The sequence below is a fragment of the Balaenoptera physalus genome (assembly GCF_965194825.1).
Source record: "Balaenoptera physalus genome assembly, chromosome: 20".
NCBI lineage: Eukaryota > Metazoa > Chordata > Mammalia > Artiodactyla > Balaenopteridae > Balaenoptera > Balaenoptera physalus.
In genome coordinates this window covers 59,722,918-59,750,201 of record NC_138901.1, presented here as the reverse complement: position 1 = coordinate 59,750,201, position 27,284 = coordinate 59,722,918, and the positions used below count along the sequence as shown (strand labels likewise).

The following is a 27,284-nucleotide window of genomic DNA, read 5'->3' as shown; positions in this document are numbered from 1 at the left end:
CTGGGTTTTACGGCGAGGGGTGCCATCAGCTGATGTGTATAAGCCCCGTTACAGCCGAACACTCAGGCTGACTGACAATTAAGGGCCGAGTCGATGAGAGCACGTCAAGAGCAACTTTGCACCGTCTTAGACAGCTCTGTGTAGCACTGAGATGGGAACGGTTAATGATTCCTGCTACTCAGGGCACTATCAAATCCTGTCCTGATGCCCGAATTCTGGACAGAGTGCGCGAAGTGCAGAGGAGGTCTGGATGATGGAGCCTTGGATCAAGCTAGATGGAGGAAAACAGCGTGTTCTCCAAGCAGCGCTTGTCTCCCCGGGGACAACACCCTCCCTTACGCTCTTCCGCTCTTCTGTCAGGCCTTCTTCAGACAAGCAGGCCAGAGGGGGCGGGAGGGGGACGCTGTAGCCAAGCTGTGGCCTTGAAACTCGGCTCTGGAGGAGGAGGGTGAGGGGCGGGGGCGGCGCTGGAGGGAGGCAGGGGCTCCAGTAGGGATGCACTTTCCCCCATCTGGGGCACGGGGCTGACAGCTGGCAGGCTGCAGGGAGGCCAGGCTGGGACACAGAGCCTGGGGGGTTCCACTCAGGCTGCCTGAGTCCGGAAAAGGAACAGACTTAGCCTCCCATGCCAACATCTCCCCTCCCTGGTTCCTCCTTGACTTTGCACGGTTGCCACTAAGACAGGCTGGACCAGAGCCCTGCTTCCTGAGGAAGTGTTTGCCGCCCCGAATTCCCGGCACAGCAGAGCTGACCCCCCTAATTTTGGGATATGAGGCTTCTGTTCACCAGTTATGCTGAACGTACTCAAGCTACTTGATTTGTCTGTAGCACGGTTTTGTCATTTCTAAATTGGAAATGATCAGTATGTTACCTGATATGGTTGTCGTGAGGATTAAATTATTAGCTAATAGGTGCAGAGGGTGTAGGACTGGCTCAATAAATGCCAGCTTTATGACAGACTGAAGGCGGACTTTTTACAAGGATCCCCTCTGTTCTCAAATTCCCTCCCCCATCTCGCTGCTCGCGACCTCTCCACGTCACTGTCTGCTTCCACCCACTTGTTATTCCACTAACACGGTGCATACTTTTCTACCTCCATGGCCATGCATGCCGTCATCTACCAGCTGGCAACCTCTCCGAGCCTCTGTTAAATTGGGATAATAACGTGTATCCCAAAGGGTTGTCGTGAGTATGAATCTCAGGTCACACAGGTGACAAGGCGCTGTCCAGGCAGGAGCTGGGCTGGCGCTTCGTGTGAGGGAGACCAAACGCCTCTTTCCCCTTTAGTTCTGCCACTACGGGCAGCGTGAATTTGATCAAATGGCTCAACTCCTTTTTGCTCATCTAGAAGATGCACATGGGGACGCCCCCAGCTCATCCTGTCGCAGTGAGATTTCAGAAACGGCTTGTGTGATTAAAAAAAAAAAAAAAGTCTTTCTCAATTAATACTCAGTAAATGGGAGATAAGGATGGGAATGCACAAACTTTGCCACCATCCAGGTCCGAGGGCCACGGAGCTGTGGGTTTTACAGGCTTGGAGCTGAGTCTTTCTTGCTGCCTTAACTGTCTTATGCTGTTCTCCTCGTAGAAAGAAGGGTGAGAAGGACAGAATGGCGTGGTGGAAAGGGGTTCTGGCCAGGAACCTGAAAGACCTAGGTTCTATTCTGGTTCCTTCCCTGGCTGGCTGTGTAAGCTCTGTGGGTGTGTTTCCTCATTTGTAGCTGAGTTAACGTTTGGGAGGCACGTGACCCAGCAGCGCTGTCCTGAGCCAGCTCACAGGAGCTCTCAGAGACTCACCCTGGCTGTGGGGCTGTGGTCCACCCTCCAGGTAAGCTTTTTGGGAGCACCACTCTTGGATCTTTGAACTAATATTTAGTGGGTTTCTGCTTCTTTAGACCGTGGAACCTGCAGGCTCTATGGCCTCAGAGTCTGGACCTTTGCTAGTCTGAGGTTCCCCAGAGTCCTACCTGCACAGGTAGTGTAATTAACCCCAAACACATGTGCTCCCCACGGAGGGTCATGCCTCACTCCCTGATCATGCTGCTATTTCCCTACAGATGTGGCCTCTGCTTGTGATAAAAGGCACTCTCCCTCAATAATGGCTCAGAACTCTCCTGGAGAGGGGTCTCTCTGAAAAGCAGTTTCTGCAGATTCTCATCCAGGATGGGAGGGTTGTGGAGCCATCACAAGAGGGTGCAGTACCTGGCCACGGGGAAGAGGGGGCCGCGTTTGCTGCATTGCCCTCTGGAGGTTCTGATAGTGAAGGGGCAAGCAACTGGAAGCACCAGGCAGACACAGGCCACCGCTATTCAGATGAGCAGCTGGAAGGATCTGAAATGGCTCTGACCTGGAAAATAACCTGGAATTTTTAGGACTGATGCATCCCAGTGGCTGGCAGATGGCGTCTTCGGAATAGTATGACATGGCTTCTTTAGGAAGCAGAGCTATCCTGCGTGGTTTAGGGGATGTTATTTTTCATCCCAAGAATGATGGGTGTACCACCAGAGCCTGCAAAATAGTTTTCTCGCTTTCTTCTGTGTCACTTTCTTTTCTAGGCATGTTGGAACCATTAGATGACATTACCTCCAAAATGCTGAGCCTTCTCCAGCCTGAAGGAACCAACTCAGAAATAAATACACTCTGCTTACCAAGAAGTAATTTAATGGGCAAAGAGAATTCTATTATGTTGAATAGACCCTCACGGACCCCACAGCACTCTGTTTACTTGTACATTCGTCACTCCGTATGAACTGTGCCTTTGCCTGAGAGTTTGGCAAAGAATGGAGGGGACAGGATCATGGCTAAGCCTCCTGGTGTGTCTTGGAGCCGATGGACTCACCTGGAAAATGTTGGCCAAGTCCCTGAGGTTGAAGATGTAATGGAATCTGATTGCTGTGGGGAGGAACGTGGTGGCGATCTTCTGGTGGAAGGTAAGGGCCAGACAGGTCAGCTGGGGGACGCATTTCTGCAGTGGTGCTGGGAAGTTCCCAAGCTTCAGGTGCTGAGTCAGGATGGTGCAGTAGATGGAGGACAGGGCGTCTGCTCCCGGGAAGGAGACGGCGAACACGCTGAAGTGACGCTGGACAGGGGAACAGAGGCACGTGGAGGAGGCCACGAGTTAGACATCGTGGTCACAGGACAGAAATCACCTCTTCAGGATTTGGATAAGACGGTGAAGAATTCTTAGAAGGGCTTTGAATTCTACATTCTGGCCACATTTCTCACATTAAACCCAAACTTAGGCTGAACCTAAAATGATTAATGGGTTTTGGACCTCTGGTCAAAGACGTCAGCCTGGTATAGCAGGAAGGGAATGGAACTTGGACTCTGGGAATCTGAGTCCAAATCTGAATGTGATCCTGAGAATGCACATGACCTTGGGAGGGTCATTCACCTATCTGAAGTTCTCTCAACCTGAAGACCAAGTTGAATTAGATGAACACTGATTCCTTCTGGCTCAAAAAGCTTCAGAACTCTGGGTCTAGGGGTTTTTCTGTCTCCCTGGAAATGCGAGTCAGCATCCTGTATGATTTACCACTTGAAGAGGCTGGACAGGGGAGGGGCCAATTATCACACATAGTCCAGTGACATCAGCCTGGAAGGTGGTGTTTAGGACCCCAGGGTCACAGTTCCTCCTGTACCTGAAGCCGTGGGTTGATGGTGAAGCTGCCCGCGGTGGGGTTCATACAGGAAACGTACTGGACATTCATGACCTCCTTTAGGGACAGTTTGTTTCGATCATACCTGGAATAGTCAGAAACCATGGACGAGAGGTGAGTGAGGGCAGAGGCAGGTAAGTGTGCTGTCAAGGTGAGCTGGGATGTGCCCAATCATTCATGTGTTTTGGGGGTAAAAAAGAGTCTAGATACATTGGTAGCAACTGAGAAGAGACAAGAGCTTAGGACAAATTCCTAAGGGATACAACATCCATGGAAGTAGCGCAGGAAGAAGAGACCACAGAGATGGTCAAAGAGGTAGGAGGAAATCAAGGGTGTGTAGTATCCAGAAAGCAAAGGAAGCCAGTATTTCCAACAGGACAGAGCAGTCAACCACATCAAGCGCTGCAGAGAAGATAAGAAAGATGGTGACCCAACGGGGTCTGTTGGATTTCACAATAAAGATACAGTTAGTTGAGCAGGAACAGTTCAGTAAAGTGGAGGAAATAGAAACCTAATCATAGTGGACAGAGGAGTGAGCGGGAGATGAGGAGGTGGAGACAGAGGAGAGAATCTGGTTATGCAGAGAGAAACAGAGCAGTAATTAGAAAATGATTTTTTAACACAATAGGATAAATTTGTGCAAATTTAGACACTGATATGAAGGAGCCCATCAGGAGACAGGGGAACTAGTAGGTGAAGTGAGATTTCAAGAGATGGAGAGAGTAGACTCAAGATGCTGGTCGGTGGTTGAGCCTCAGGGAAAATGTAATAAGGGGAGGGAGAAAAAGATGCACAGGGATGGAAGTAAGTTGTATAGGTATGGAAGCTAGAAATGGAGATGGAAGGAGTGACCATCAGCTGAGGTCAGGTGGGAAGTTTGAGGAGAGAGGAGAAGGCATGAAGTAGACATTTCGGAGAGTGGAAATGTAAACATATGAAGGCAATACAGTAGAATTTCCAGGAAGTTTCTACTTCCCATTGATGGTTTGTGACCATGAATCTAAAGTAAAACTATTCAATAAGCAGCCTGATTTTTTCCAGGAGACTTCAGCTGCTCGAATACTGGTGTGGAGATTGTGGACGGTGGTCCATGGCATGCGTCCAACAAAGACCTTAGGAATGAATGAAAGGCAACTCAGGTGACTGTCGTTGTAACTGTAATTCCTCTCTCTGAATTCCCTCTTGGCCCTCCCTGCTCTTTCTCAGCAGTAGATTCAGTGTGAGGTAGGAAGGTGAGCCAGAGTTATCTCAAATCACTGACTTGCTGTTTTCTTTCTGGCAAGTTTAGACCTTTTGCCATTAAAGACTATTCTGTTGCAGGAGATAACATCAGAGCCTGTGAGATGCTCTGAAAAGACAAAGGCTATTAAGACCCGCAAACACACGTGCACTATACAGAATGTTAGCTGTTCTCAGCGAAGGCCCTGCTCACTGAGATAGGACCACAGGGGGAGGCGGGGAGGGGGACTGGTTAATTCTGCTTTGGGAGCTTGGAGAAGGCAGCTTTAGAGATGAACATTGAGGAAGAAAGTAGACATTTTTCCTTAAATGAGAGCTCAGTACCTTCTCTGACCAACCTCTTCCGGTGGGTCTCAATTCCCTGTTGGAAGGAAGAGCACTCAGGAAACAGAATCCCATGAGGGACTCGGTTTGCTGTGGCGATTCTCATCTGGCGCTGGAGCTGAGCTGAGGTCTGCAGCTCCAACAACAGGACAGCGATCGGCCTTGGACCTGCTCCCCACCCGGCCGAGTCCCTTTATGTGTGCTCTTACCAGTGGCCGTAATCCAGGTGCTGCCTGATGATGGCGTGGGGCTGTGCAGTCCCGTAGGCGTCCACCTCAGGCATGTTCATGTCATCTATGAAATAGATAAGCTTCTTGTTGCCCGCGGGGCCGTAATTTCTGCCCGCTTTCTTCTCCAGAGGCTTCTCCAGGACAGCTGAGGAGGGAGCCAATGAGTGAGGGAAGGAGGTTCAAAGCTCAGATGCCAGTTCTAAGACAGTCCAATGTCAAGGACAAGCCATGGTGTAACGTGCAAACAACAAGAGCTGCTCCCAGCAGCTGGCAGTTCTACAGGACCAGAGGGAAGGCGGCCGATGACCAGGCAGGAGTGGTGACAGCAGTGCCCAGGCTTCGAACATCTGACTGCGCACTGTGTTAGGGTTTTTTTTTTTTTTTTTTTTTGGCCGCACTGTGCAGCCTGCGGGATCTTAGTTCCCCGACCAAGGATGGAACCCGTGCCCCCTATGTTGGAAGCATGGAGTCTTAACCACTGGACTGCCAGGGAAGTCCCTCTGTTAGGTTTTTACAGACATTTATGGTCTCACTGAATCCTTACAACACTGCTACAAGATTAGTGCCATTACCCCTTTTATAGGTGACAGAACTGAGACTCAGAAGAATGAATTAACTCTTCTAAGGTAGAGCCAGGATACAGATCCAAACCAGTTAAACTTCAAAGCCCATGTCCCTTCTACCACACTTGTGGTCCACTTTCTTTGTTTGTAGACTGGAAACAGAAGTCCCAAGGCCTAGTACTCTACCCCCAAGGAAATCTGCAGACAACCAGATCCTGGGTAGACCTGCCCTCTCCACCTAAGACAGCAGGGGAGCAGCCCGTCCCGGGGCTGGGAGGAGGCTCCTTCCACCCCTGGGCTACAGGAGAGGAAACACCCGATATTCTGTCAACAGTATTCTCAGAGAGTTCACCTGCTGGGGTTCCCTGAGGGAGAGCAGAAACAAGAGCCCCAGAGAATTTCCCAGAAGCTTCCAGTATCATGAACAGCGCCCCTCTGCCTTCAGGTATCAGATCATCTTCAGTGCCTTTCTGGAAACCAAGTACAGACTCTCTCCTGGAGCTGCTTCTTCAATTACCCAGCCAGAGGGAAGCAATCAAAGAGTACGGTTTTCCAGCCTGACAGGACTTGTTTAGAGCAAATTTAAGTAATAGGTTGGAGATACATGTATTTTTTTCAATAAAGCAATTAAATATTTATGTATTGCAAGAACCAATACTATTACCGCTGGAGGCTCTAAGAACCATCTGATTCCTTTTCTTGAAAAACAAGTTTGTAAACAAGGAGGAGGTGTCAACAGACATATGAAGGTGACAGATAGAAAGACAAGTTCCTTCAAGAAGCTTGAATATTCCAATTTTCTGGTCCTGAGTTAAATTAAGTGTTCCAAATATGAATTAAATTTAAATTTAATTAGCATGCAATTAACATACACTATCAACCAATTAATCACCCAACACCTTCTTCCCCCCCTTAAGATATAACAACTATATATGAGATCTGTCAAAATGAAATATAATTAATGGGCTGTCAAGGACATGCCTTTGAGAACAGTCCTTCTAATAGGAAATTCTCTCCTTAGGAAGACTTGTTTCTCCTCCTCCCAAAGCAATGATATTCAAATCAACTCCTGGAATTAAGCAGACCCTGTAATTTGGGTTGATTAAGCTTTTTACGCTTCTCAAGGATTGTTGAGGAGAAAAGCACATCAGCTAACAAGAAGTGGGCTTGGAATGCACGGGATTATCTCAAACGGATGATGTCAAGTACTCCAGAGAAAGAGAGGTCTCCCTAGGAAAGGCACACACATGCTGGATCCCTTCCTGGCCGAGCTCTGCCCCAAGTCCCATCTAGAATGGAATGGTAGTGAGTTCTTTTGCTTCCAGGTAGAACTGGAGGAGCAAAAGTGGGTTTACATTTCAGCAAAAATGTTGATGTTGAAGGCACTAAACGAATGAGACATATCAAGAAATGTGACCCTCCCACCAACTTTCCGGGTTCTGCATTGTTGCACACAAGGCCGTACCCAGCCCGGGAGCTCACCTGTGCAGTCTTACTGCATTTCTCCGTCGGCAACAGCTGGGCGGTCAGCCTGTGGCCACGTGGAGGAGCAGCAGCTGCCCCGTGTTTTGATTCACACCATCCCTCCTGCACCGTTTCACCACCATTGTGCACTGAAGAGCTGCTTCACTTTCAAAGTGGGTTCCTGTTTGTTACCCATTTCACTGTCTCCACTGCTACCATCCTTGTCCGAGGCTCTCACCTGGTGACTGTGACATCCTCCCAAATGGTCTTGGCTGCTTTTGCCCTAGATCCTTACGCTATATTCTCAAGACAGCAGACAGGGGTATTCTTGTAAGATGTAAATCAGACCGTGCCAGCCCCCTGGTTAAAACCCTCGGGTGGTGTCCCATCTCACTTGGAGCAAAGGCCAGTCTGGTTACTTGGGAAACCACGCATCTCGGTTTTCATCTGCCACTGCTCCTCTCTTCACCCCCTCTGCTCCAGCCATCCTGCTTCTGACTCACTAGTCACTCACGGCCTCGGGTGCTTTGCTCTGGCTGCTTCCTCTGGCTGCAATCCTCTTCTCCCAAATGCCAGAAGTTTGCTCCCTCACTGCCATTACACGTTTACGTACTCAAATGCCATCTTCTCAGCAAGCCCTTTCCTGGCACTCAAGCCCAAATTAAAACCCCACCTCCTATTCCCTGCCCCTGCTTCATTTTTCTCCGTAACACTTATTACCACTTAATATCCTCTATATCTTTCTTGTTCATCTTGTTTATTTATCTCCCTTCCTCCACATTATAAACTCCACAAGGCCAGGAATCTTTCTCTGTTTTTCTCACTGTCATAACCCCAGCACCTAGAATACTATTTAGCACAAAGGAGGGTATTCTAAAAATTATTAAAGAATGAATGAATGAATGACTTTTATTATGATAACAAACTCCATGAATAGGCAAAGAAAGACTTATCCTCCCCTCTTTGTAACTAAGGAAACAGAGGCTAAGGCAGGCTAAATGCTGCGCTGGAATTAGAACCCAGGGCTGTTGATACTCATTTCAGTGCTTCTTTCATATCACTGGGGAAGAGAGGGCTTGTGAACCCTGATGTCCCAACCCTTGTCCAGGGCTTCCTTGACCACTGCAGTCCCACGATTCCACCAGTCTCTGAGCACCAGAGCCGCACATTCACTCACGCACAGAGCATCACCAGGGACCTGGCTTTGTAAGGAGGACTTGATGTAAGGAGGACCTTTGTAAGGAGGACCATATCACTGACCCCTCAGAGCAGCCCTAGCACGTACTGTCATCACCTTTAAAAACTTCTTTCAACAAATGAGAAAACTGAGCTTTAGGGAAATAAAAGGACTTTATCCAAGGTCATACAGCTACTGAGGGCAAAGCCAGGATTCTAACCCAGGTCTGTCTGACTATGGCATCTTATGGAACCACCACAGCAAAGTACTTCTTAAACTTTACTATGACCTGGTTTCCGCCCTTCAGAAATCCCAGGTTTAGTTAACTCATTGCCTGACCATGTTTTTGACAGAGATCATTAATAATTAACTGTGTCTGACTTTGCACTGACATGATTTGTGTATCTGTGTTTGAACTATTTTCCTTTCATATTATCCAATTTTTCCCATTAAGATGTTTCAGTTATATTGTAAGGGCTTTTCATTTATTCTTTCAAAAAATAACATACTTTGCATGATTATAAAATAATACATATTCATTATATAAAAATTGAAAAGCATAGAAAATCATAAAGATGAAAATGAAAATTGCCCATAATTCTATCACCTAGCAGTAAGCATTACTTTCAATATTTTGGTGTATTTCATTCTAGTCTATTTGCTCTGTTAGATTTTTTCCTTTACAAAATTGGAATTTTACTGTATTTTCTGCCTGTATATATTGTTTTCATTTCTCATGTTGTAAACCTCTTTATATGATAATACCTAACCTCCCAAAACATGATTTTTAATTGCTGCATTGTGTTCTATAATTTGGAGGTGCCAAAGTTTATGGAATGGTTTCCCTATAGTATGAAACATGTTGTTTTCAATTTCCTTATACTTTGAAACCCCCTCCCCCCATTCCAAGTAGAGTGTCTTGCCCACTAGATGGTCTTTGATGGTTTAATTTTGTGTCATCTCCTTTTTGGAAGATATTCAGGCAAGTGGCGAGAGCTGTCTATCTGTGATAACGTAATGCTCCTTTGAGGTCGAGAGTTTGATCAGATCTTTTTTAAGGTCCTGTCCAACCTTAAACGTTTAATGAATAGGTGACGGAGATTTGTTTTACACAAGGACTCAGACACCTGAGCTCCTATCTAATTAGCGTAATTACGCACTCAAATATTTGTTGAACTAATACTTCAAATCGCAGTTGGATGGCAGGAGAATTCAGGACTGTGACGAGCCTCATTTTGGCTCACTCGCGTCACACTGCAAATATAAGCCCAGTGATGCTGTGACCCAGTTCTTCACCCCTCCTTTTCCCTTTCTAAACTGTCCTATGGGTCATTGCAAATTCTTTTAGTTTTAAAAATTCCTTATATTTTCAAAATGAATGAGAAAAGGCTTAAGTTATTTCAACAGACATAAAATAGACCAATTAAAATAAAGGCTAAAAAGGGATTCCAAAACAGTATAGAAGAAACTTATTTGTACCAGTAATCAGGGATGACATAGTTACTGTAACCAAATAAAAATGGTCACATTGTCCTTTATGAACTGCCTCCTTGAAAGCTCAGAACTAGATCTGTGTTTAATTACAGTAACCATGTCACCCCAGATCACTGGTATAAACCCATCTCTACTTTTGTATGAAAAAACTTTTCAGGCACTCAATTCTAAAAGGCATATATCGTGGAAACTTACAAAAGGTGTATCATGCTGCAAAATGGGCATGGAGATATTAAAAAAACCCTGAAAATTATCTTTTATTGTCCTAACTTTCAATCAACACCAAAGGGTGGATCATTAAATGGTAACTCAGCAAAGGGAAAGAAAGCAGTGCAACTGCATCTGTGGCATTTAGAGCAGCGGGAGGAACAGAGAGCTGCCTCTCTCAGCCAAGGTGTCAGTGTTATTAATCTGTGATTTGTGCAGCTGCTGGTGAATGATCAAGTGAAGTCTGAGAGTTTCAATGACCACGTGAAGGCCCTATTTTATTTACTGTCAAAGGCAGAGACGTCCATGTGCTCCAGATATCAGATGAACGGAAGCAAAGTTGGCATTCTATTATGGAAATTTAGATGCATGACTTACTGTCTTATCAAAGTGGATGGACACTGTAGCTCAATGAAATAAGACAGCCTGGCTATTAACTCACTGTGTGACTTTGAGGGAAGTCCCTTAACACCTTTAAAGCCTCATTTTCTCATCTTGTAAAAATAAAGATCATCAGATCTGTGATGGACACCATTTCCTACTTCCTTCTCCTTAGTCACTTTCCAGCTGGGGCGGCCATGTGACACAGTTCTGAACAGTAACACACACACATAAGTCAGTGGGGTTCCTGGAGAGTTATCATTTCCTGACATGGGCACTAACTCTTCCCTTTATCTTTTCTTTTCCATTTGGAATGCAGATGTGATGGCCGAAGCAGCAGCCACTCTGCTACCCTGAGGGACCATCTAAGAGACTAATAGTTACTATAGCCTCAATATCATTGAACCATTGATTTAGCATTAGCAACTGCCTACCTCAAGACTTCTTGTTGCATGAAAAAAGAATCTCTGTTTATGTCACTATCATCAGATTTTCTGCTGCTTGCAGTCAAAAGCATTACTGATAATACAGTGGTTTGGCAGAGTATAAACTTCAAATAAAGCAAGTGCTATCCGCACTGGTGAGCAATGTGAATGCCTTGAAACACAACCTGCATTTGCATTTAAAGGAATTTTGAATCTGAGTTTAGAAAAGTACTCAGTGGAGACCCCAGATCTGGATGCAATAAGAGAGGAGAGATACAGGGAATATCAAGCAGCTGCCTTCTCTATAAAAGAACATCTGATTTTGAGAAAAATGGCATTCAATGGACTAGCAGGATGAGTGAGCTGCAAAACACCCCCCTGGAGACCTCAGTGAACTGACATGCTGGGGTGAAGTTACTGCCCATGTGAAAGCTGGAACATTTTTTCCAAAAATATTATTTTTGTTTTAGCATAGTTTATGTTAAAAGCCTTTTTCAAGCAAAAGGGGTTTGCTTGTGTTCCTTTTGTTCTGGCAGTTGGGGCTTAGAGATTATTGTATAATATTTATAGATTTTTAAACTTGAGAAGGATTTTAATATTGTTAGAATAACAGCTTCCATTTACTGGGCACTTATTGTATGCTAGGAATCATTTTGAGTGTTTTACATATTTTATCTTGCTATTCAGGAATGAAAAGAATGAACTATTGTACCCTCAACAACATGGATAAATCTCAAAATCATGCTGAGTGAAAGGACGCAGACAAAAAAGAGGGCCTATTGTATGATGATTCCATTGTATAAAATTCTAGAAAATGCAAACTAACCTATTGTGACAGAAACAGACCAGTGGTTGCCTTAGGCACAGAACAGGGTGAGGGGGTTGGGAGGGAGGGAGGGATTACCAAAGGAGGTGAGGGACTCACAGAGGTGATGGATGTATTCATTATTTCGATTGTAGTGATGGTTTCATGATGGGTAAATATTTCAAAATGTATCAGATTGTATACTTTAATGTGTGCCATGTATTGTACGTCAATTATAACTCAAAAAATGTTTTTTAAAAGGGAAAATGTTAAAAAATTATGCTGCCTTTTAGTAGGAAAACGGATAAATGAGCTGTGATTTACTCACACAAGGGAATTCTATGCAGCAGTGAAAAACCAATGAAAAAGTTCTGCATGCATTAAAACAGACAATGATGAAAAAAGCAAGTTACAGTGTGATACATATTTAAAATTTAAATACACACAACAACATGGTGTATTTTATGGGTACATATATGTATCAAAAGCATAAATTTGGAGTAATGCACATCAACTCTAGTGGTCCTAGTCCGGTTAATGAGGGGCAAGACAGAGGAAGGGATGGGGGTGGTATGTTGGCTGTACTTAAAATGCTAAGATCCATAGCAAAATGACAAAATGTTAACATCTGTGAAATCTTGGTTGTGGGTACATGGGCATCTGTTACACTATTTTCTGTACTTTTCTGCATGCTTGAAATATTTCATAATTTTTAAAAAGTTTAAGTCATTCTCCATCCCACTCTTAGCATCCAGTTCCCCTTGCCAGGGGCAACTGTTGTTTCTTGTGTGTCCTCCTGGAGATATTCTTAGTACATACAAGCATAGATGTATGAGTGTGTGTGTGTGTATATATATATATATATATATGCAAATTTTTATATATCTCTTTTTAAACAAGATATACTTTGGAGCATACTATATACACTGTTCTGTATCTTGCTTTTCTCACTCAATAAAGAGTTTGGAAATGGTTCCAACTCAATTCATACAGACTTTCCTCATTCTTTGTAATGATGCTTAGCATTCCATCATATGGATAATTAGGCTATTTCCCATCTTTTACATGACAGACACATTATAAACACACATTTTGCACATCTGTCTGGGTGTACTATCTGGCCTTTAAAGCAGACTACACCACATCACATTGAATCTTCTCTTAATTCCAAGGGTCTTAAGTACAAACAGCAATGAAAATGTTGGGCTTCAAAAGAGTGATGGGCTCCTGATGTGGGTGGGACAGTTTGCCACTTTTCTGATGCCAGAGCAGCTACCCTTTGGGTTCCTGCACCTCCTTTTTTATGTTTTCTATTTCCTGTTGGATACCAGGCTCTTTGCTCCCACTTTTCTAATTGTTGGTAGCACCCTTTTCCCTGCCCTTTTGTTGCTTCTAAAATGTTTTCAAGAAGCCAAATAAGAACACTTGTTTGGACCGTGACTAAGGTAATGGGTGGGAGGCTCCAAGGAAGGGAATCCAGTGTTTTTCAGAGTCAAGAGTATGACACTCATCTCCTTTTCCTTGGCTATGAATTTTCACTCTCTGCTTAAAGTATTTTTTTACATTATAAAATCATTATAACAGGACTCTAGAAAACAATTTCTCTAGACTATTCAAACAGTACCACTAATAATAAGAGTAATATTATCAAATATTTATTTCAGTTTCCAAAGTGTTTCTTATCAGGGAGGCAGTATAGCCTAATGGTTAAGAGCACAGGGTCTGAAGTCGGACTGTCTGAGTTCAAACCCTGGTCCACCACACTTGCTGTGTAGTCTTGAGTAGCTTATTTAACTTCTCTGTGCCTTGGTATTCTCATCTATAACATGGGGGTTATACAAATACTTTCCAAGGTTGTACAAGATTAAATGATTTAAAAACGTGTAAAAGGCTAATCTCGGGTTAGTTCCTGACACATCCCTGGTGCATGTTTGATAATATCAGTTATTATTACCATTATCAGTGTAGTTATAGTAGTAGTAAGAGTGGGCAGACCTGATAATCTGATCAGTCACTGGACTCAAGGCTTGCAAGTAAGCATAGAGGTATATATGTTCAGTAGCAAAACAGTGTTAGGATGTGAACCAGCTAGGCATGTGAAGTCTGCTTCTGACCACTGCCGGGTGTGAACGTGACGGTGCCAGGCCATGATGGAAGGTTATGACATTGTGTGGCTTGATGGTGGCTGAGGTGTCATGGAGTCAAGATGAAGTTAGTGGTTTGCTGGAGTTGCCTCTTGAGAGCTGACTGTTAAAACAGGGAACTTAGTAAGCTGGTGGCTCAACACAGCCATTATTTAAAAACATAAATTAGATAAACTTACAAGTAAGTAAATTATATTAAAAACAAAGGTAATGAATATTCAAAACTCATCATGTGCAAATTATTTGACTACATTTTACCATTATCTGTGCTCTTGAGGTTACGTCCACCTACTGAATCTGCAGAGTGGAAATAGGATGCATGGTGCTCTGCTGTGCTTCTCTTCCCAACTCCATGTTCACGGACATGGTGGGGGTCGCCTGAAATTGGTCATGGTGGGAGTATTTACACGTCAGAAACGGGTAAACACACAGACCAGGGCTTGATTGTGTAGACTTAAGAAAACAATTAAATTTAAAAGTGTATCGTGTCTATAACTGCTCACATTGTGAAGAGCAGAAAAAAATCAGAGTGTTCTCTCTCAAATAGAAGATGCTCACATCATGGACAAACTAGTGACGTTCTGATACAAGTCTCCATCACTTCAGTTAGTCTTGTTATCCAGGCGGGAATGACAGTCACTTGCTAGATTGGGACCGAAGGTGTGAAACTTTTACCAGCCCAGCAGGGGATGAAGCCCAGAGGCTGATTTGACAAAGAGGTGAAGTCTCCCTGTCACTGAGTGGGGGATGGGGGACGACCTTAACTTCCACCCGCAAGCTTCAGGCGCTAACCTGCTGTGAGGTAGAGACAGTGCAGCCCCCACTAGCATGAGGAGCTGGCTGGATCCCAACCCTGGAAGAGCTGGCAAAGTGGTGCAGAAAGAAGGTGGGGAGTGAGCTGTTGTCTCACGTGGGAACTGGGGAAAGCACAGTGCTGGCAGTACCACGAGGTTGACTCTCTGTGGTTCACACTGGGCAGGGGCCACAGAAGGACCAGAGCAGGTTCACTCTCATGTATAAGCCTGGCTTATAACTTTCCAATCTGCAAACAGCCCGCAGGCCGAGCTCCTCGTTTTTAGTGGACTGTGCATTCTAGGGGTGGGGATGCACGTGGTCTCACGTGGGAAAGCCCGGGCGGAGGGACAGAGAGTGGGGCAAGGCTGTTACACTGTGACGGGTGAGAGCAGGGCTCCTTCCCCAGCCCTGTCACTCCCCTCCTTTTGTTGGGAGGTTGGCTTGGGCACTTCTTCAAAAGGAGGCTGTTTCTAGGGTTAATGTGAGGAGTGTTTCTATATAAAAGGAGAACTGACAGTAGGTGAAGGTCAAGGAGAAAGTGGGTGGCGAGGGGGAAACATCTTATGCAGTGAGCCCTGGACCCTGAAGCCACACCCTGAGGACCCATGTCCCCTCAGGAGCCCAACGTGTAAACTCCCAGTGAAATGCACGCTCCATGTGGTCAGCAGACTGGATGTGCCACACCAGCCTTGCCACTTGATGGTGACCTTGGGCAACCACATACTTTTTCCTGAGCCTCGGTTTCCCCATCTATGAGGTATGAGGGGTGAATAAAATGATCTCTAGAGGCACATCTGCTGCCAGAAGTCTACAGGCCCATGGAAATCTTCCAATGGGTTTTCTGTTTTCTTTGTCATCAAGGTGCTGACCTGTACTGTGTTGAAATCCCGCCCTGGGGGAATTTAGCAGGCCAGGGAGTCACTTAGGGAGAAAGGATGGGAAAGGGGACCTTGCTAAGCGTGCTGGAAAGTGGGACACAGAGGGGAGGGGAGAGGAGAGAAGGGGAGTAGGAGGGGAATGAACAGGGCTGCCCCTGGGAGTCACGCCTGGGAGGTGCCTGACTTCTGCTCCAGCTCCAGCTCCGCTAGGAGGAGTGGACACTCAGACACCCCACCCCCGCCTCCACGCCCCCCGGGCCCCTTATGTAAGCAGCTCCTTGCAGGAAACCGCTCTCAGCAGCAAGCCCCTTTCCTGTCACTTGAGCAAATCGATATTGCAACTAACTTTTAAACCAGGCGCCCATATGCTCTACTCACCTCTGACCCAAGAACCGCTTTCAAATCTTTTAATCATACAATGCCTTCCCTAACCCGTCAGCTCTTCCCTTAGATCAAAGTAGTAGAAATGGAGAATAAGTAATTAACAGATGACCAGATCTCTCCCCTGGCTTCCCCTTCAGTCATCTCGCAAATAAACTGTGTGACCAAACTGTGTGAACAGATAGCGTCTAGAGGAAGATCACAAGGCGTCGACAAGCCTGCACACAGTGGGCACGGCGAGGACTCTGACCCCCATCTCAGTGATTAACTGAGATTACTCCTCTCTGTCTCTTTACAAAGGTTCATGGCTGAGCAGAATCTTGGGAGATGGTTTTTGGAGGACGCTCAGGCCACCATCTCCTCAGATTGCCAGCATTCTGATTAAAGGCACCTATTTCTTCTACTGATACCATTTGCAAGTATGTAATTGATTTCGTAAGCAGTGAGCAATGGGACCGATTCACACGATTTACTGATGTATTTGGTAACACTGACCCTGCAGCATCGCCGACGTGGTGTAGTAGTTGAATGGCACGTTTTTCACCAGGTATTCCTCGGCGTCCAGGCTGGCCAGCCTCGCTCCCACCAGCACCGACTTGCCGGTGCCCGCGGTCCCTACCAGCATGACCGGCCGCCGCCGAGCCAGGAGCCGCTCCAGGAAGTAGCACACTCGGATGGTCTCACTCGTGTGCACCAAGCAGGCCTGGAGCGGGAACAGGATGAGTGTGCCGGGGGCTTGCGGGAGAAACAGATGCTGGCAGAGTGTTCCGGAGCATTTCAGGCGAGTGAATCCCTCTGGGGTCGGGGAGCTCACTACCCCGGGGAGGAGGGCCCCCCTAATACCCAGTGAGACCCTCCTACTAACTCACGCCCTGGGTAGAGAGCAGGCCCTTCCCCCTCTGCCAGCGCTGTCTGCCTCCCTGTGTCCTCTCTTTTAGAATCTTCTGCCCTGGCCGTCCTCCTCCTCCAAGGATGCCGGTGGGGGTCTGGTAATTAAGTTACCTAGGCTTTGGGAGATCTTGTGACTTCATTGCACCTATAATTTCCTCTGAAAAGACAAGTAGCTGGGGACGACTAATTCCTAGTGAGGTTAAAACCTTCGGATACCCATAAGGGGCTGCCGCTAGAGCCACTGCAGACCCTGGGGACACTGCACGTCCTTGGTCACTCAGCCACACTCACCTGCAAAGGCATCTCAGGGTCAAATTCAAACTGGGGGATGAGCTTGGACCAAGGCTCGAATTTCTTGGTCTCTGGGTCTATGTAATAGTCAAAGATGGTGCCTTGGGAGGGAAACTTGACTGTTTTGAACTCGGTCAGCCACCATTTGCTGAACTCTGCCCGGTCGTCCACGAGCTGCCAAAACAAAGCAGGTCAGGAGTCAAGGCTCTGCAGAGCACAAGAAGCCTGGAGAGGCTGCCCTGCATCGGGCAGAAGGTCAGGGCCGGGAGTAAAGTGGGCTCCTGCTTATCCCCGGAGGATCAACCCCGACAAGGCCCAGCTAAGCCGGGGCTGCCCTTGAGCACGTGCGTGTGCCCCTGCTTGACCAGGTGGTTGGGTCGCCCTGGCATTATGCATCTCAGAGCACTGGCAGGTGGAGGGTGAGGAAGGGAGGTGCGAGAACACAGGAGAGGAGGAGCCTATGGCCCCAAGAAAGGCAAGTGCAGCCAAGATCTCCTGAAGAGACAGATCCACCCCGGTCCCCCTAGCCTCCCAAGGCTCCGAGCAACGTCCAGGACAGCAGTCAGGGATGGAAGGAATAAAGTGGTGGCTGTTGACACGTGGGGGCACGGGATGGTGCGGTGAGAAGAGCCTCAGCTGGGGAGTCACGCACATCACCACTGACAAGTCACGTCTTTCCATGCCTCAGTTTTCTCATCTGATTCTAGGAAAGGGTATTTCTAAATTTCTTTCAAGAGCTAAAATTCTAAAAATCTAGGAGCAGCAGAGACAAAGCTATACAGGTCTTTCTGACGGAAGGACTAGGCAGCGGTATATATGCATACATGTTAGATCGTGAGCCCCTAAGGATAGGGCTGTGCACCCGTGTACTCAAGCTAGTGAGTCCAAACTGAAACACAACACACACAAAAACATCCCAAACATACCCGCTGCTACTGGCAACTCTCTGGGGGAGCAAACCCACTCTTTGAGCACACAGACCTAGGAAAAATCCGAAAAAGGGAAGAGGTCCAGATTGGGCATTTTAGGAAATGTTCCTGGGGAGGAGGACAGACCAGGGAGCTGGGCGCATGGCAATGAATCTGGACTTGGAAGAAATGGCACTCATTTCGCTATTAGGTAAATAGGATTGAATTCTTTTGCCTTAAAAAGAGAATGGAAATAGGCCTTAAGGACAGATTTGTTTGCTGTTCTTATTCTGATCCAAATTCAGATTAAGGGGACACTGTATCGTCTCAATATTTGTTCTCTGCAATCAGAAGCCTTAGGAAAAAAATCTCCATTTTTGACTCATGGATAAAATTCTTTTTTTTTCCTCTGTGTAATTCTTTATTAAAAATACTGCTGTACACATAGAAACTGAAAGCAGGATTAAAGGTGAATAACCCAGATTGGGATCATGACATTAGAACTTAACATACTGGTGCTTTTTGGGGAAGTTGTTGACATCCAAATCACAGAACCAAGGTCAAAGCAAAATACAAAGGTACCCTAAAAAATATTTATAATGAAGTAAATATACTAACAGAATTTAAAATAGGTACAAAAAATTAAAATGACCAACATTACATGACTTCAAGGGTTGTCCTTTCTGTGCTTTTATCTGTCATAACAGGAAGGTGTGGGAAGTTTATATCCTTAATTTGAGTACTCTCAGATATTAAAATCTTCCTATGAATTAAAAAGACTAACTTTTAGATAATCTCTTAAATGGAATTACACTATGGAAAAGAGCGCTTCCCTCCCCAAAACACCTAAGCAGAACTAAGAGTGCTATTGAAAACCATTCCCAATAAAAACTAAATAAATAAATAAATTAAAAAACAAAGCTTAAAAAATATGTATTACCTGACACCAATTATTTTCTGGCTGACAATATTTACTCATGAAAACATATTAGCTGTCTACCTTTGGATAAAATTCTTGAAGACCTTTAACTTCCTAATGAAAACCATCTTCTAAGTTTATATGGAGAATCCAAGACAAAGACTATCTCTAGAAAGAAGGAGGTTGGGTGCACCTTCTTTCCTCACTCCCAATTCCACCTTGAGCTATCCCGTCAGTTTCTCAGCCAAGCCATTAGCTGGGCTACACCAACACTGTCAGGCTTCCTGCAATCTGGGGCTTGACCTCACTGTCTACTGTAACTGGACACTGGAAAGACAAGGTCACCTCTGCTGAGTCATCCCATGGCCTTTTCTCAGTTTGACTCTCTGAGTGTCTCTTCAGCAATGACCTCAATGAAGAGGCCCCTTCTGAACCCCATCTCCTTAAGGTTGTGACAATTCTCTGGTCCCTTTCCTGCACTAAGTCTGTACTGGCACACAGTGTGGTACAATGTAGTAGAGTTTGGAACACAATATCACCTCATTTGATCTTCACAATGCTCCAAGTCATCCTGGCTACTGAAAATTACTCCTATTTTATGTATGAAACACAAAAGCTCAAATGTTACACCTCTGGCAGCATATGGCAGAACTGGGAGTTGAACCCAGGTTCTCAGTTGCCCAATCCGGTGCTCTCTGAGAGATCATTTACTTCTGAGAGATAATTCCCTGGGATTGCTGCAAAGTATTTAGCCAGGATCCACCCCTCCCTTTTTTATTAGAACTTCTACCCAGGTATGGGCTGTATTTTGTATTATATTCTGCTTTGCTTTAATAACAGCTTTTTAAACATAAGCACCATTGGTGTTCCTGATGCAAATATTTTGGCCAACTTCATACTTTTTGATTTACAGCACTATTTTGTGTTGGGCTGGAATGCAGGCTGTGTGGGGGGGGTTTGGACAATCCCTGCTGCTAAAAGCTTTCTCCCGTGTTCTCTCCCCACGTGCCAGCACAGCCGCCGACAGCTCCAAGTGCTCCAGAGCCCGCGGCGCCTGGAGGGATGCTTTCTCCCGGGCTTTTAAAAAGAATTGAGTGGATTTAAATTTTTCTACACGGAGATAGAAAAATTGACGAAGTGTCTTTATTCTGATACCCCACTGCCTGCTCAGCACCAGCGTGAGAGAGAAGCCCAGCGGTGGTTGCTGTCTGACATTTCAGCAGGCGAAAGGTCAGGGACTGCATTTGAGGGAAAGCCACAACCTCTGCGTTCTGGATCTCTGCGCATTCATCGAGGCTCTCGTCCATCCTGGTGGACACATCGGCTCCTTGCCTCAAAGGGGGACTGTGGAGCTGGGAAAGAAGCAGTCCATGGAGAAGCTCCAAGGGCCGCAGAACAGACTGCATGAAATTCTTAGCTGTCAAACTCCCAGTCCAGGCATCCTCCTGCCCTTGGAGCGTCCCCCTTCCCCCCCAGAGTCTAGCTCCGGAGAGGAAGATGGAGAAAGGCACACTTCCAGGGACTTCTGAGAGCTGCTTTCTGAATTGTGAGCACCAAGAACATGTAGGGGGTGATGGGAGGTAGGATGAATGTTATAATCAGAGCCCGTGAAAACGGAGAATAAACTGATTGTTAATTCTAAATTAATTGTTAATTCTTCCAGCTCACCTTCGTTTTGGATTCTTAGAACATGGTGTGCCCTGGGAGGCTGAAATTTTTACCTTTTTATTTGGAAAAGCCCATAATCAACCCAGACCAGAAAGAGTAAATGATAACTCTCCAACACTTGAAGCTTGGTTTAATCCCCTGTTGTGAGAAAGGCACCAGATATTTGCTATGAAACTGAGTATCTGTGGTAGGAGAACATTAATAATAAACACTATTCTAAGAGCTTTATACGTGGGCAATTAGAACAGCATCCCTTCATTTAATGCTTACAAACATCCTAGGAACTGGGTAACACTATCATCACTCTCATTTCCTTTGCACACACGGGGAGAGTAAGGTGGAGAGAGGTTAAATTACTTGTCCAGGGTCCCCAGGTAATAAGTGGCAGAGTTAGAATTCAAATCCAGAGTCCATGTTCTCAGCCTCTATATGACACTGCCTGATAGCTAGTCAGTTCTAAAAGACTGGTCTGCCTAACCTCAAATATGTTGTTTCTAGGTAAAGTACCTTTTATTTGGAGGAAACTAAGTAAAGAAAAGGCTGGGAATACACAAGGCTTAGAGAATAGGATGCCAAGACACCCCCAAACAGCATGAAGCTACAGCAGCCAACACCATGAGATGAATACTACTTTGGTTTCCTATCCCTAGATGTCAATTAGCCTTTGGTCTAAACTTCTACGGACAGCTCTGTGTTTCAGGGGTATGAAGGTGTGATGGTTGGTACAGAGTGGTACAGGCCCGTTCTGGAAAGATTTTAAGAAGGCTAAAGGGATTCCTCCCACTCAAGCTTCTACAGCACAGCATCACTCCACCTACAAAACACACATCACCTTGCCAAATAAGGTACTTATACCTCCAGTTCTTCAAACTCAATCAGCAACTGTCCAAGAAATTAGGGATACATTCACTAACTCAAAAAACAGCAGCTCAAAACATAGCCCAATCTCACCTGTCTCACTACCTGAAGCCCTCCTAAGGGGACTGACGCCTTTAGCAGAACAAGGGAGAGATAACTAAGTAGTTTGATGCTTCTGTGTTAATTCTGACTTTAGCTGTTCCGTCTTCCAAATCTTTGCTGGCTAGCGTGGGTGTTAGCCTCAGCACACCCTCTTACCTGATCTTGGACCATTGCTCCGCCAAAAGCCCAGATGGCAGCAAACACAAAATAAAGCTCGTAGGTTTCCTTGGGGCAGTCTGCAGGGATGTTCTCATTGGTCAGCAGACACTCGAGAAGGTGGCACAGCATCTGAACCATGCTCTGCTCTGGGATTGGAATTATCTTCTTAAATCTGCAAAGAGAGACACAGATATGCTCTAAAACACTGGATTTTTCCATCCTAGAGGCATTGTTGGACAGCTATGGAACCGTGTTGGTGTCTGTGGACTCACGATTTGACAAGTTCATGCAGTTTTGCAGCAGCAAAAACTTTGGTATTATAGAGGCCCATGGTGCTACTTAAGCTTTTGTTTTCATCAGCTGTTTGGGGGTCTGCTCCCTTTGCAAAGAAGGAAGGGACCGGAGCCCTCCTGAGATGGTCCCTTTTCTCATCTTCCTTTCCTCTGATGCCCTCCCCACTTCCCTTCTCTGAACATTGAGGACCCCCCCTCAGTCCTTGGGGAATGTAGGAAGCTGCAACAAAGCGAGTAAATATCTCACAGTGTCACTGTTTCAATTGGCAAAAATCCCCTACAGAGACAAGGTGGGTGCAATTCTGAGGCTGTTCCTCCACTCCTCCAGCTCAGAGGAGTGCCCTCAATTCAAACACATTGAAAATGCTTTCTCTGGGGCTAGAGTCTTGTCTGGGGGAGGCAGAGTGGGCCAGGACAGAAGGTTATTTACATGATTAAGTTCTCTCTTTCATAAATATAGCTCTGTGACTATGTCTTGATCTGAATTTGTACTTTCAATCTTGGTTTAGAAGTCTTGGCTGAAAGGCAGGTATCGAGAGATACACAAAGGTGCACCTACACCCAAGGGAGCAGGAGCAGACAGACAGACACACAGACACCCTCGTCCCACCAGGCGTGCACACAGAGTGCACCACGGGCCCACATACTCAACCCCTCCTGCCCTCGTCACCACCTCCCAGGGAGGATGAGCTCACAGGCCGCACAGAGGCAGGGTCCACTGTTATAAGATGAACAACACCATCAACAGACATCTTAAAAGGCATTTGCCAGCACTGGGCCTCGGAGTCTCATGGCGCTCCATCCTCTTCAGTGTTTTGTGTTGTGTTGGTTTTGAGTCTGGCTGCAGTCCTTACAGCAATGCTGTGAAGTGGTCTAAGAGTCTAGGCATTATGTCCATGAGTAATGAAGAAACTGAGTGCTTGGGAGGCTTTGCTTCATTTCTTCAATGCATATTTGTAACAGAATGTCAGAATGGAACTGCCCCAGGCTCAGTTTTGGATGAGGTGCTGACACAATACAGGCCAACTACTCTTCCAATTCCAAGCTGAGATTCCAGACAACCTGGCCTCCGGTGCTCTCAAGGAGTTATAGCCGCGGTCCCGAATCTTTTTGGCACCAGGGACTGGTTTTATGGAAGACAATTTTTCCCCAGATGGGGGCGGGGGATGGCTCAGGCGGTGATGCGGGTGATGGGGAGAGATGGGGAGCAGCAGAGGAAGCTTCACTTGCTTACCTGCCAATCACCTCCTGCTGTGCGGCCCGGTTCCTAACGGGCTGCAGACCAGTAGCGGTCCGTCGCCTGGGGGTTGGGGACTCCTGGTTTATAGGATCAAAGTGGTAGATGCTGAAGGGGCTAGAAATGAGCACACAGGACTTTGGGGAGGGCTCTGGGTGTGCAGCGAGTGCCCCTCTTACAGGGAAGGCAGGTGCTCATCCTGAACAGAGACCCTCAGAAAGGGGCTCCGCTAGGACCCAGGCCCGGAAACCCGAGGAGACCTGCTAGCCTTGCAGTGCAGGGTCAGAGGGTGCTTGCTGGGGCGCTAATCCTTGAGTCCAGGTATGGCCGTGAGCGTGTGGGCTTGCTTAGGTACTGGTGAAGGGGTCCACCTGGAGGGTTTGTGGGAGCTGTACTCGACTAGCTGATGGAGAGGCATTGACTTGCTTCAAGGGAGGGCATATTGGGGATCTCCAGGGATGGGAGGGGTCCAAGCGACCCACAAAGGTTTCCAAAGAGTCATTTCCAAACCTGCCACAGCTGGGGTAAATGAGGTCACACCAGATCCATCATTAAGGCCCTTCCTGCCCATCACTCTCTTCCCTGTGTCCCCCTTCAGCCTCGAGGGGTGAAAAGTACAGCTGGCAAGGGGACGACTGGTAGAATAAGGACGGAAGTCAAGAACACTGTCCTTTCCCACTGTAGGTGGAGGGCTATGTGGGCAGTGGGAGAGTCTGTATGTTTTTTCAATTTTCACTGCCTCTTTTTAAATTTTTCGCATGTGCATGTGCATGTGTGTGTGTGTGAGACTGTGTGACTAGAAGTGATGAGATGCATTTTTATCACTGAAGAAGGACCAGTAAAATCAGCAATGTTGACCTAGATTTCATCCAGGGGCAGAAGGAGAACATAAAGTATTTTTGAAGGAACAGTGGGAGACAAAATAAAGTTGTTTATAATCACCCCTTACGAGGCCTGCTTGGTCAATATAAAAATTACTGTGTGTTGGCACTGCTTCGTCGTGACGGGGCCACAGAAAGCCGGCATTACAATACATTGATGAATAAAATAGCAGTAGGACTTTGCAGTGTGTGTCTTGTCACCACCAGCTGAGGCACTGAGCGAGCACCATGGGGCCTCGGCTCCCACATCTGCAGGATGGTCGGCCCTCATAAGGATATTGTGAGAATTGCATGAAGGAAACCCAGAGCGGGCACCCTCAACCACAGCTATGGGTTTTTCCTTGATAAACACGGGGCTCAGAGACTGGTGGCGGGGGGGTGTTTCTCTGGATGGACTTAATACAGTCTTTAAAGCTTGTTTCAGAGGCTGTGCTTGCACACGAGCACATGCGTGTACACACACACACACACACACACACACACGAGTTTGGTATCTCTTGTTCTAAATGCCCAGAGTGGGAAATGGCCTAATTTTTAGTTAAGGATAAATTGGACAAGTGTCTCAGCACACCTTAAAGGCTAGGGAATGCTACTTTCCTAAAACCTCCCCCTTTGTTGCCACTTTAACTCTTTGCAGCCCTTGTCTATTTGAGACACTAACCACGACTGCCCACTTCCAGACTCTTGCTGCCACGGCTGCTTTATCTCATTAGATCCCAGTGCCACAGAGCTCACAAGCCACAAGGGGTTAAAGGCTTTTTAAAGGCTTTATGAAAACACTGAAGTTTGGAAAAATAATTATTAACCCTGAAGTATAAAAATTACAAAATCAAAACTAATAAATGTTTAATATCTGAAAACATACCACTATGTCAACTATTCAACTGCCACTCAGTTTTTACTTACATAAAATTCATTCTTAACACGGTGGATTTTGATGGGGGAGGGCGGGGCACATGAAGAAAGAGTGCCTCGGGCCATTTTGCCCTGGGAGCTCTCCCTTCATCTCTGCTCCACGCTTGCAAGCATTTGCCATCCTGTGTTTCTCAGGCCAATGAATAAGGAGTTGGGGATCATTTTCAGTGATAGACTTTATTTCCAGGAAACATCAACCTGACTGTTTGTTGAACATTCAGGAACTGAGGATCTCTGAGTCACGCTGCCTTCACAGCACCAGCTTCTGATGGTGCAACTGGGCTGAACAACAGGGCTGAGTACCTGATTCACTGAATGATGCATCAAATGGCAAAGAAAGAGAATGTAAAACAAAAGCAGGTTCCAAACACCGGAACCCTTCTCTGCAGACACGTATAATATTCTTGCTCTAATAAGTATCCTTTTGGTTAAGAGCAATTACTATTTTGTTTATGTGGTAAGTGGTCAGGGCTTGTTGCTTTTACTTTTGCAAACCCATTGGAGGAAAAGTGAAATCTTAGGGTCCAGAGGGGCAGGACTGGTCAAATGATGCATTATACCCAATCCTGTATCATCTAGGCCATGGCCGCCCACAGCCAGGAACAGGAAGTGGGCCCCGTGTGTTGCTGACAGGTGTCATCGTCACCTCTAGGCCTGTTGATCTGGCCTGTATCACGCGTAGGAGGGCCAGCTGCGTGCCCTGCAAAGCAGAGGGTCTCAGGATTGCTGTCTCTGCTACCACAACCCGCGGCCTCCTCCAGACACACCCTCGCAGCCCTCCAAAAGGTCCTTTACATCTCTCTCCTCTTCACTCACCTCGCTTCCTGCCTGAACTGACAACAGGCATCCCATCGCAGTCCTAACGTGTGTTCCCCTCTGCCACCTGCCACACCCGGGGTGGAATGCCTAGGGACATCTGACTTTGGGGACGGGACAGAACATCAGCGGGACATCAGGTATGAGCCAACAGGCTCTTTATTGCTTGTTACCTTCCTTACCCCTTGGCCTACCTGGTTCTGAGTGTGTCTAAGCAGGCTGGAAGATACTTGTCAAACAGAAAGGTTAGGTTGGCTCTCTCTGTCTGGATCTCCCTCTTGTCGACCCAGCTGCTCACAGGAGGGTTCCACCCCAGGTCTGCAGGGCTGATGTACAGGATCCCTGGGAGCGTAGAGAATACAGCTTAGTGACATTTCCATACATCTCAGGATATTCTTCATCCCAGAGAGTTATTTTCTCTGTTTAGAAAATGTACTGAAGGCTGGGCTTGAAAAGAACAGAGATCTGGCCAAGGCCTGAGAGGGCAAATGGGTTTGCTATTGGGATCAACTCCGACTGACTGATAATAGCTGATGGAAAGCGGTGTTGAGAAGGATGCTGAGGCCAAGTCTAGGCTCAGGAGGAAAGCAGGCTGTGATTGGTTAGCAATACTTGTCATGGTGAGGAAGGCTGCAGATCGCATGGTGGCCCCCAAAAGGATGGAACCGTGTCCCACCCAGGAAAGTGGATGTATAAAGTTATTACTTTCCACCAGGATGTGGTGAGAAATTGCAATGGTCAGTCATCTTCATTAGCCTTCACGGAGGCTAGAACTGGCCGGAAAGCAGCCTAATTCGAGGCACTTCTGTGCAGAGGACCGTTGTTCAGCGCAGGGGCCAGTCCCTTCCCATTGCCGTAACATTCTGAATTGAGACGCTCGCGTGGCCCTGGCTGCAGCGCGCTGGCTCACCTTCGTGCGTGTGGATTAGGACTGAGGTCAGGCCGGGGCTCTGGATGGTCAGCGTCCGGCTCCGGTCCGGAGCTTCCTTCAGAGCCAGCAACGCCATATGCATCACGAGAGGCACCCGTTTTCAACTGAGCACTTGTGCTTTTTCCTGCCGTGGGCCATACCTGCTCTGGAGACAGTGGCTGGCGTGGCCGTGCGCAGGTGGCTGATCTCAAAGAGGAGCCTCATTGTGGGGTTCAGGGGGATCCTCTCGTTGCTCGCCAGGGTCAGCAC

The 27,284-nt window shown here is 46.6% G+C and overlaps 1 protein-coding gene across 1 annotated transcript in view; it reads right to left on the bottom strand.

The window, feature by feature from the left end:
• DNAH9 (dynein axonemal heavy chain 9) overlaps positions 1–27,284 on the bottom strand; it is a 310,542-nt gene that overhangs the window by 125,697 nt on the left and 157,561 nt on the right. Inside the window, exons 34-41 of the mRNA XM_082440696.1 lie at positions 27,176–27,284; positions 26,299–26,446; positions 21,960–22,134; positions 17,349–17,522; positions 16,662–16,869; positions 5,432–5,597; positions 3,642–3,744; positions 2,840–3,079 (exon numbers count right to left, since the gene is read on the bottom strand). Of these exons, the coding sequence (XP_082296822.1) occupies positions 2,840–3,079; positions 3,642–3,744; positions 5,432–5,597; positions 16,662–16,869; positions 17,349–17,522; positions 21,960–22,134; positions 26,299–26,446; positions 27,176–27,284 (1,323 nt within the window). The remainder of the gene's footprint in view (positions 1–2,839; positions 3,080–3,641; positions 3,745–5,431; positions 5,598–16,661; positions 16,870–17,348; positions 17,523–21,959; positions 22,135–26,298; positions 26,447–27,175) is intronic.